At 39.9% G+C, this 11,341-nt stretch overlaps 1 protein-coding gene across 22 annotated transcripts in view; it reads left to right on the top strand.

The window, feature by feature from the left end:
• SORBS2 (sorbin and SH3 domain containing 2) overlaps positions 1–11,068 on the top strand; it is a 312,941-nt gene extending 301,873 nt beyond the window's left edge. For 12 of the 22 annotated variants that reach the window (XM_006772685.2, XM_006772687.2, XM_006772694.2 and 9 more), the window contains 4 exons: positions 3,558–3,647; positions 4,289–4,338; positions 8,065–8,171; positions 8,946–11,068. In XM_006772685.2, coding sequence (XP_006772748.1) covers positions 3,558–3,647; positions 4,289–4,338; positions 8,065–8,171; positions 8,946–9,007 — 309 coding nt within the window. In that variant the 3' untranslated portion in view covers positions 9,008–11,068. The remainder of the gene's footprint in view (positions 1–3,557; positions 3,648–4,288; positions 4,339–8,064; positions 8,172–8,945) is intronic. The other 10 variants (XM_015569795.1, XM_015569783.1, XM_015569788.1 and 7 more) reach the window with 3 other exon arrangements.
• The last annotated feature ends 273 nt before the right edge of the window (positions 11,069–11,341 follow it).

Here is an 11,341-nt window from a genome sequence, read left to right as displayed (position 1 = left end):
AATAATTGTTACATTGCCCAGGAAAGGGGTAAATATTCAGGCTTCTGAGAAAACAGCATGATGCCCCATTGGGCTCTCCATTTGTAGCATTTGTATCATCCCCCTAAGACTCATCAAGATAACGCAAGCATGATGTATGTAATTCTCACCCAACATTTCCAGCACGGTGTCTGTAATCTGTTAGCTTGAAAACCACATTCATACATTCACAGTTCACATGAGCCTTTCTGGATGGCACAAATGTATACTGTTCTGTATTTGTCGCAAAACGTCTATGAAGTCATGAGTAATAGAAATGCCTGGGTAGATGGTTAAATAGAAATTATCATAGGCCAAAAATTCTGGTGGCCAGCGTGATCCTTTCTCAAGAATTTAAAATGTGGGAAGGGAAAATCATGGTCGGAAAAACAGATGAATATCGATTTACATTACTCTGTGGTCTTTAAAATATTCTTCCAAAATGAATCCAGGTTAAAGGAACTCGGTGAGAGCTGAGTAAAGGCATGAACAACTCTTACATGTTGCTGCCACTACTCACCATTAGGTGGCAGTAGAGTGCAGCTACAATACAGAGCTTTTCCTCTAGGTTTGTGCCATGATAATAACACCAAGAGGAGGAACTGCAAAAGATGGTCCCCTAAGAGAATTCGCTTGAGTATCCACACAGAGCATAAACAGCTGCCTACGGGCAAAAATAAATAGGAATAGGGTTAGGGTTAGGGTTAGGGTTAGGGTTAGGGTTAGGGTTAGGGTTATGGTTAGGGTCAGGGTCAGGGTTAGGGTTAGGGTTAGGGCTGATTTTAACCAACTTAGGCCATCTGTTCCCTCACAGTAATATTTTATGCAATAAAGAGTAAGAGCCCTATTATTGCTTCTTACTTATTTGTGCTATTAAGAAATCATCTTTGGTTTTGGCTCACTGATCTGCAAAAAATGAAGTTGAATTATTACTATTACTGTTCTTACATGACTGAGACACAAGAGAATTATCCAGCGAATGTCCCTTGTCGCAGCTCTCTGACAACTGAATGACAGCACCTATACATAACACAGAAAATATGTCTGTGAAATGTGGATTCCTTTATGGATTCCCTGAGGGGGACAAGCAAGCTCTTAATCCTCATCTCGTCCAACTTCTTGATTTTAGCGATCAGGCACCTACGGTGCATACCCAAGGGTACATAGTCAATGCCAACACCAGAAAGGCATAAATGTATCTATGAATGCTACATCTTCCTCTAGTGACCAAACACTTTTACTAGTAAAATAAATGAATTCAAAGACTGTAATGGTCATCTTTCCTCAACACTGGTTCGCAGTCATACACATTCACATGGAAATGATTCCTCTTAAAGGGAACCTTAGGGAAGTTCTAAAACTCACCATTGCAGTAGGTACATGACATCTATGCTAATAAAAGCTGTGCTAAATCCTGGCCTGAGAATGTGAACGTATAGAAAACTGGTGATTCGAGGGGGGGAGGGGGAAGTAATGGAGGATCCTTTGGAAGGATGTGATGGAATAGACACAGTGGGGAAGATCGGTGAAAGCAAAGATGCTACTGGCCCGCAATCCAGGAACACAGTTCTTAAGACTCAGGGTCCTATGGAATCAGGGGGCCATGACCTCTGGTAATAGCCCAATTTTTATCATTGTCAAAGGGATGACTCAGTTCAATGATTTATGAGGTAAGTTGAGTGGAATTAAACCAGTAAAACTAATGACAATAACAACAAGATGCTGTACTGATTTTCAAAGTATTATATCAGTTGTATTCACATTTGCTTTTACCAAGCCCCAGATGCCACAAGTTTTTACTCAAAAGTATCAGGATGATTTAAATACTTGGAAATAGGCACACCATTTTTAGAGCACAGTGAAATATATTTTACAAAACATGTTCTCTTCAGGCAAGATCAGATAATATTTATTGTTTATAACTTTGTTGTGCGCTGGAAATGGTGCTATGACTATTTCTGAGAAAACAGTACCTGTCTTGATGTGTGATTTGAAATATGGTAGTTTAGATTTTTTTAAGTTACATATTTATATACAGTATGTTTGAGTGACCAATGTGAGCAGTTTCAATAGCTTGTGGCTTGAATGTATAATCTTTGGCCAGAAATTTTACTCCTAGAAATGATTTCTCAGGAATGGTTCAAAAGAAGAAAATAGTTCTTTGTATAAAATGTTCATAGCATTGTTACTTATGACAATGAAAAAAGGCTAGAACAATCTTAACTTCAGAACAAAAAAGAGCAAAATGGTTAAGAGAACTAAAATGTGTACTGGAAAATTATTACAAAATATTGATTGCAATTAATATATATGTATATAATAGATAAATATACCTTATTTCTGCATTAAAAGTTAGGGAAGAGGGCAGGGGCTGGGTAGAGGTAGGCAAATGGGGAATAGGGGCATCTGTAATAGTGTCAATAATCAAAAGAAAGTGTAAAAAATTATATATATATAGTGTCTCCCAAAAATGTATACACACACTTTGAATAATTATAAAAGCAGTGTTTATTAAAATACATTTCATTTTCAAAATGGAGCTATCAGCTGTTAAAGTGCATATACATTTTGGGGGATAACCCATGTGTGTGTGTGTGTGTGTGTGTGTGTGTGTGTGTCTGAGAGAGAGAGAGAGAGAGAGAGAGAGAGATTGGATAAGAATTGAAGAAACGTAATAGCAGATAGGCTTATAAATAACATATTTACCTCTTTTCACATATTTTAATTGATTTAATGTATTAAATTAAATGATCTTAAAATGGCTGAAAAACAGCTTAGTCTTTATCATTTGTAAAATAGTATGTTTTATAATTTTAATAATAGATATATTGTTAGTAACTTTATATTGATTTATAGGGGTAAAGTATTCTACTCTCTTAAGCCATATATGTGCCTAATCATTTTTAGCCATTCCTTAGTCTTAAATCTATGCAGACTGTTGAGTGAAATTTCTAAGAATACTGTTAACAAACACTTCCAATTACTACAGTCAAAGCTTAAAATTTTAATAGTACACTAAGTACCTAGTCTTCTTATGCTAGACAGCTTAAATGGAAAGAGAGTGGATAAAGAATTTAGGAAGAGAGAAAATTAAGACTCAGACTGAAAGGAACCCCAGAGTTCCCCATCCAATCTTGGACCAGTGGGGTTTCTATGGATAATTTGCAGGGGAAAGTTAGCCAGCCTGAATCTGCTCATAACTCTGGAATCCAGGAATCGGCCTTCGTCCTGATGTCTACGGACCTGGATCAATCTAATATCTAATATCTAATTCAGTAATCACCAAGCAGTCACTTTGATCATTGCTATGCAAACTCTGATTTACTTCATTTCACCATGTAGCCATCACTTAGAAGAGAATGCTTTTGAAATGTGTTGCAAATATTACAGTAATTTTACCCTAAAAGGTAACATTTAGGTAGTCAGTTTAAACAACATGCAGTTTACATTCAACCGACAGGTTAACTTTCATTCATTGCCGTCTTTATGTGGATATGCTAAGGTTTTGTCATTTCCAATATTATAAGTATCTATTACAGATACTGGTCTTGATGCTTAGTATAAAAAGAAAGGAAACTCTTTTGGGAGTTCAGTGCACTGGGAATTCCCACCAATATTTCTCTTCTAAGGTAAAATGCTACATGTTACCTGGATTATTGTTTGTTGCATTCCATTTAAAGTTCTCTGTTTTCTCTTTTTAAAAATGCATGTGTTTCTCCACACTGAGAACAGAGAATGTTAATTCAAATGTAGCATGGGATGTCCGCCTATCGATATTTTCATCCGTACTGTATGTGGAAATGTTGTCTGTGGGGGGAAAGCATATTAGAATGAGTGTGGACACTTTGCTGTCGGGCGCAATGTGGTTCCTCCTCTGCTTGCTTTAGAAAATGCTGAGGAGCGAGGCTGTATGAGGGTGTCCAGACTTCCCGTTCAGTGGTTTGGTGTCTATGTTCTTGCCATGTTCCTGGCCTTTGAAAAATCAATGGGACAGAGCCCTGACTTTCCCTTAAAACTTGAGCAGACTGGATGGTGGATATGTTCAAAGCATTCGAACCTTGGTTATTTTGAAGTCATTGATAGCACCCTCCAAAATATTTCAGTGATTAATCCTGCAGAAACCCTTTATGTGGTTGTGTTCTTTTCTTCCTCTTGGTTTTTTACAGCAGGATATATTAAATGTTAAGAAAAGTACCATGCCATTATCCAAATTATCTCTTACTTAGTATCAGTGTAAACATTGATTACATTGCAAATCATTTCATTTCAGCCACAGCGTCCTGTGTTTACTCATGAAAACATTCAAGGTGGGGGGGAACCGTAAGTATTCTTCTTCTCTTCTAAATTCAAGACTAACCTTGGCCCACAACATGGATGAGTGATGTACCCAAGTAGAGGAAGGCCCCACTGTGCAACCGGAGGCCTCCTAGAGGAAGAGAGGTTGCCATGGTCTCCATCTTCATAAGAGAAAGAGCTCATTTTAAAAAGAAACCCGTGATCTGCAGAGAAGACTGATCCATGCACTAGCAAGGCCTCCCAAAGCTGCAGTGATCCCCAAGATTGTGAATCTGTCTCCTCTTGATTCACTCGCCACGTAGATCCTAGTAACTGCAGCTTTAACGGCACAGAAAACGTCCTAACGTTGTTTTTGCACATTATTTAGGAGGAAGGAACATGTAGCAGGAGACCTAAGGTGATAAATTAGGGATGTAATTCCAAAGTTACGTTCTGAGAAGGGTCTTTGGAAATGGCAGTATTTAAAATGCACTGTCATTCAGTCACATGCCTTTTCACACTTTCAAATTCCCTCTCCCTGCTGATATAGTCGGGTCAACCCGAAGGTGTCAGGCACTGTCTTTAAGACCCAGATGTTGTGTGTCTCTCCTGCTCCATTTTTGCCCATGAGAAATACTCAGAGGGGACCTGCCTCCTATTGGCTCCCACCCATTCTGTGAGTCAGGAGCTGACCCTGGAAGGAGACACATCAGGCCTATCTGAGCACAGGTGAGCCCCCAGCCCACTGCCCATGCCCTGCTCACTGGACAGAGCAAGTCCTCTAGGGCCATGCATCCCCTTCATTCCTCGCAGATCTGACACTTAGCCAAAAGCATGCCCTTCAGAAACCATCTCTCACCTGAGGCTGCTGTCCCCAAGCACAACCAGAAGCTCTTGCTAAGGAAAAGATGATGAAAAGAACAGGTTGGAAATAAGAATCATTCAAAAATTTATTAACTGGAAAAGGTTTAAATATGGCCTTTTCTTCTAAAGTTTCAGTTTGTTTTTTTGGTTATGTTTTTTTCTCAAACAACGATAGGATCACGTCACACAAAAATAAAGGTCAGGGCTGTTTAGGTTCATTGCATTACTAACAGATTACAGCAGCAGCTTTTAAGGACTTTATGAAGTAATGGGTATGTTACGTTGCACTGGGCTAAGTAACGTGGAGTTAACACTTCCCAGTGTGGTCATTTGACTGTTTATGAAACTACTGTGCTCACAAGTGGAAGATGGCACATTTTCAAAGTCCTGCCTTGGACATTATAAAATATTCTTTATGAAGTTTCTATTTGATTACAACCCCAATTAGTAGGATAATAGGGTGTCGCTTAATCTCTTTCATTTAAAAAATATAGTGACACAATGCTTTATGTCTCTAAATTCAGAATTGTGGTGAAATACGTTATAGAAAAAGTTGCAAGTTAGAGAGCTTACGTTTGGCTGAGGGTTTCCTATTTAAAAGACAAAGGTCTTTTTGAGGCATCCTAACCCACCACCATCATTCATCTCACCAACACATCTTTCACAAGAGCATTTGCCATTGTAATTCGACTGCATTTCCTGTTGTGCAACACTGGTTTTGAAAGCCAATGAGGCAGGAGGTTTCTGAAAAGTTTGTTTATGTTTCCCTTCAACCCCCCTCACCCCTCCCCGCCTTTTGTGGTCTAACTAAACCAGAATGGTAAGTAAATTTTGACAAGCATGCTGGCTTTCGTCTCACCCAAGTGAAGTAGGAGTTCCTGCCAATTTTATTTTAGCTCTGGGACCTTGAGATTCTTCAAGCAGCTGGGGTTTGTGGCCTTAAATAGGCCTGCCTCCCTACGTGGTTGGAGATGTGCCTGGGTGAGGGCTGAGCCTGAAAAACTCAATCAGAAAATCAGTTTTCCAGAGGGAGAGATGCAGTGTCCATCCATTGAATTAGCAGCAAGGCGATGAATGGCTATCTCACTCATGTGAATTTGGAGAAAGAACTATTTTGCCATCACCTTGCCCCATGGATATACAGAACATAGCATCTGTTCATCTGAAAGGCCTCAAATAAAATCCTTAAAGCAAACAACAAAATCAGGGCTGACCCAAGCAAGCATCCAAATGAAGCAATGTCAGTATTCGACACCTCCCTGCCTTGTTGCCACTGTTCTGACTCTGGCTGCTTTCCCCTGCCCTTTCCCATAATCCAATCCCCTCTCAACAGAGGACCTCAGGAGCCATCCCCACAAGTGCAAGCCACTGACAAGGTGTACTAGGTGACAAGGTGTACTAGGATAACCAAGTACGGGCAGGGGAAGACATCTCCAGTGCCGGAAGCTCAGGCTTCGGGCCAGGCCAGGGAAGAGAAGGTTTTCTAGAAGGTGTTAGGCACCATATCTTACCCACCCTTTCTCAGACACCCCCCACCAACGCCAACTTCATCAGGTCCCCCCACCCAAACAAGTGCACGGACCGAGAGGAAGCCAGGGAGCCCTGTCCCTGATTTATGACATGATGTTTGAGTTCACGTGACAGAATAGTTTCGTTCCACCTAAATGTGATTTTCCAACTGAATGAAGACATGAGAAATACACCATCCTTATTCCTGAGCAGTGTTCAATGTCATCAGCTTTTCAAAGTTGGCTTTAAAAACCCCCAAATGCCCTGAAATGTGGTTCTTCTATTCTTATATTGGCAGAATTACACAACTGTTATGAAAACAGCAGAAACCAGTTCACTGATTTTTTTTTAAATCCCCCTCCCAATACTGATAATATTTTAGAAGCACTGGGACGTCTTTGTCTTAACTGCACATCCACTGCTGCCTGCCTTCAGCTGCTAGAATTTGTGTCTTCACTTTTCAAAATGCCAGTCCATGTTAATATGCGTTAAAATACAAGCGACTTTATTACCAAAAATTCAATGGCTGAATTTGTTACTGATCAATGTCACCAAAATATATGCTCTCAAAGAATTCAGACAGAGAAAGGAAAGTGGGTAGCATTACTGATAAGTAATTTTTCATGTAAAATTTTTTCAAAAGAGTTTTTACATCAAACACAATTTCTCCAGAACCTTTTAAAAAGGAACTTATGCCCATAATACCCCTACTCTTTGATATTAGCTCAAGTGATCATTGAGCATAGAATACATCCATTTCATTTCATAGATGGACAATATCAGATTTTCAAATTCTAAATCTGAGAAAACACGGATTCAAACTATGAAACCAAACCGTTTTTAAAGAATTCTTTTGGTGAAAAAACAAAAAAACTCTTTTTTATAGTAATTCCCACTCAGTGATTTAGAAGATATATGTCTGAGACATGTTGCACATCTCCATTTAGAATCCTTCGAAAATTCAACTTGCGAACTGCAATTAATTACTTCTGCTTATAGATAGCTAAAACTGTAATTCCTTGTTTTCATATAGCTGAATAATACACACGGCACTTTTTTTTATATTCTGTTCTATTGTTTAACATCTGAATGCCAGATATCTATGACTGGCCAATTGAAATGTGGCTCTGGCTTATGAACGTTAAAATGTTTGACTCCAACTCATGGATGTTATCATCCTCCATGAATATTCCCCATTGCGCGTTATGAAATACTGAGTGATTTAATTTCCATGAGAGTCTTCATAGTTCTACTTACAAGCTTACCAAAGATTTATGTTAATAGGTCTTTATAATTATAATAATAGAAATGCTAAAAGCAAAATTAATGTTGTGTATCTTCTGTAGCTTCACAAAGGTGTGGATTTTGTTTTAAACCCATGCATCTGTCCTGTTTAAGGTTTCAGGCTCTGTATAACTATACTCCTAGGAATGAAGACGAGCTGGAGCTCAGAGAAAGTGACGTCATCGACGTGATGGAGAAATGCGATGATGGATGGTTTGTGGGTACGTGGACAGCTCCTTGCAGACACATTTGCCCACGTTTAACGTGCTTGTGTTTGCTCCCTGCGTGGGTGGGTACGGCGGTCAGGCTTTCTCTGAGTTCACAAAGCCTTTGATCTTCCATACCTTCCTTCGTATGTCATCCCGAGGCAGCTGCCTTTTTAATAGAGTGGAGCATTGACTGCTCCGGGTAGACGCGGTTTTCTGTTGGCTTTATTTCTGGTTCACCTGGGAGAAGAAAATTTCTTTAAAGAGCACCAACCAGGAAAGACTGAGATGTAAGAAGAAAAACAAAACAAAAATGGTCCCTAGATGAGAAGTACTGATACTCTGTTCCGTGGAGAGTGTCAGTTGTCAGCCGTGAGGGTCAGTGTGAGAGAACAAGGTCGCTCACCCCCGTCTAGGGCTGCTGTCGTTACCCTAAGAGGCCAGGGCTTCCTTATCCTTCATTTGTGGAGGAAGGAGGGAGACAGACGTTCCATTCTGAACACTGGAGAGACAGTCTCATTCTCACATCTTGAGAGAAGACTAGACGTCTTCTGGGGGAACATTTGTGGACAAGAGTATCCGACACCAGCGCACAGGCCATCCTCCTAGCTTTGTCGCTTCTTCACCTGACTACCTTGCTCACGTTCCCCAGTGAGCTTCCTGCTTCTGCAGACCCTGCAGGCCTTGCTCACATAGGGACGCCCGGGAACGCAGAGTCCCAGGCCCACACGTACGAACTGCTAGTTCATGTTATATTACCCCCCTTTCATGTGTTGCTTCTCTTTGCAGGAACCTCAAGAAGAACCAAATTCTTTGGTACTTTCCCCGGAAACTATGTCAAGAGGCTGTGAAGCACCCTCCCTCCTGCGTATGCTGCGTCTCAGAACCTTGCCCGAAAGACCCCGCAGGCCTCCCGCTCTCATGCCTTATGTTTCCCATAGAAGTCACCACCATCCCCACCTCGACCTGCCACCCAACCACCAGCAGAGTAACCGCCGGAGCCTTGGGGGGTTGGCAGGCCTGTTCCATGTGAAAGTGCATACTCCTGCTTTCTGCTCTAACCTGGAAGTCTGTACGTTAGGATCAGAAAGAAAGTCACCATATTTACAAAGGGGTAAATATTGGAGGCAAAAAAAAATTGAAAAGTGTCTCGAGGAGGCTCCCTGGTCCACTTTGAGGATGTCCCCCGCCCCTCCCCAGGCGACCAGAAGATGGTTTATCACTAAATACGTGGTGTGTGTGTCCACGCTCTTAGCTTGGCAGTCTGTGTTCCTTTCACGAGTTTACCTAGAGCCCTCGTTTACACGACATGACAACCGTACTTCAGCTATTATTCGCCTGCACTTACATCTTGTAATATGCACAGTGATGATTACACAAGCTAAAGCAAGCATAGGAGCGTTCATTCGGATGAGTGTGAATTTTGTGGATTGAATGTGGGTTTTCAAATAGCAGTCTTGCCCTGCGATACCTTTGTACTTTTTAGAAGTGCAAACAGTAAGTGAATAAGAGCTTTGGGTAGTAATCATGAGAATATAAGAGATTTAGCTAGACTACAAAAAAAATATTGTGTTGTAAAGTTGCGTTGCTATTTTATATTAAAATGTAATAATCAGCATCATAAATAATGAGCCCTTAGTGTTTATTTATCTGACAAAATTTAAATGAAAGCAGTGTTAGTGAGAGGTGCAAAGAGTTATTCTAACATAGACACTTGAAAGTATCCGTAAGCAATATTCCTAGGTAGGATCTCACTGGGTGTGCACATAGCCATTTGCGAATGTATGAGAACAGGCAATCCACATGATATGTCATACATTTTATGGAAATGTAAAAGAACCCCACGCATTATTTTATAGAAATAGAAACCTTTAGAAGCATCACAGGTATTAAGGCTGGTTTTAGCAAGGATTGTGATCAATACAATTATTTTTACTATAATAATTATTTTTTTCCTATGGAACTCAGAATCCTGGCTTCATTTGAGGACAGGAATATGTTGAGCCTGATTTTCTGGTGTGTATAAAATACTTCCTCAAAATCCATTAGGCACTTTTTAGAGGCAATGTTAACTCATCCAGGTTCTGTTTTCTGCCCTGAGGTAGAAATTTACAAAACGATATTGGGACCTGGAAGGTTTAATGTGGCGAACAGTGCCTGAATTACACACCTCCTGAGAACTAGCTTTGTATTTCTTATGACTTTGCATAAGAACTATTCATATTTGGATCTTGAGCACCTTATAGAGAAAACTTTTTATGGCATTTCTTCTGTGGACAGTGACTGATCTTTTCACAATGTAAGTAGACTCTAGAATTTTGTACATATGGTTGCTCCTTTTTTTTTGTACAGACTATTTAGTTGTTGAGAAAACAAGGGAATTTCCTAACTTGGTCTTTATCCTTCACTTAAACTAAGCTAAAGATGATTCTTTGTATAGCCCACAGGTCATAAGCACGCCTCGATAGTGTGATTCTATAAGGTAGCATTTATGCAAAAGTTTATGAGCTTAAAAGATCTTAGCAGCCAAACTGAAATGTATATAAGTATCCAGTACAGAGGGGTTTCAATAGGAAGAAGGTAAAGAAACACCTTTGAGTAGTCGACCGTGATTACTGTCAAGTTCACAACCAGCTTTATATTTTAAAGGCCTTGGGTTTGAAATTAGGTCAACTGCATGCAGCTTTGCTGATAAATGAATAATTATCTTCCATGCCATTTATGAGAAAAGACTTCAATATCTGTTGCCTGTCATATTTAAGAAAAATTACTGTTTCTACTCTCTGTACCTGATTTTGAAAGGAAAAAAATATTCCTACTTGGCTTTCAGGTCATTGACTTTGAATTCTTACAAGCAAAGGTCATTGTGTTTTTCTTGAATAGACATCTAATAAATTTTGCTTGGAAGTATACGTCAGTCTTTCTTCTTGACATTTATCCTTAAGGGAATTGTGTATTTTATCCAATCTGTTAGATAAGCTGAGAGAAAATGCATTTGCTCTGTGTTCTCTAGACATACCAATGGAAGGAAAAATGTATCTGCCTCAGCTCAGAGAAGAAATGTTTTTTCTATCCCCCCCAAGGATATTTTCCCATTGATTTTTAGAGAGTATAAGGGGAGAGGGGGGGAGAGAGGAGGGAGAGAGAAAGAGAGAGAGAGAGAGAGAGAGAGAGAGAGAGAGAGA

Source organism: Myotis davidii, unplaced genomic scaffold (assembly GCF_000327345.1).
Source record: "Myotis davidii unplaced genomic scaffold, ASM32734v1 scaffold184, whole genome shotgun sequence".
NCBI classification, from domain to species: domain Eukaryota; kingdom Metazoa; phylum Chordata; class Mammalia; order Chiroptera; family Vespertilionidae; genus Myotis; species Myotis davidii.
This window is presented reverse-complemented; position numbering and strand designations above follow the sequence as displayed.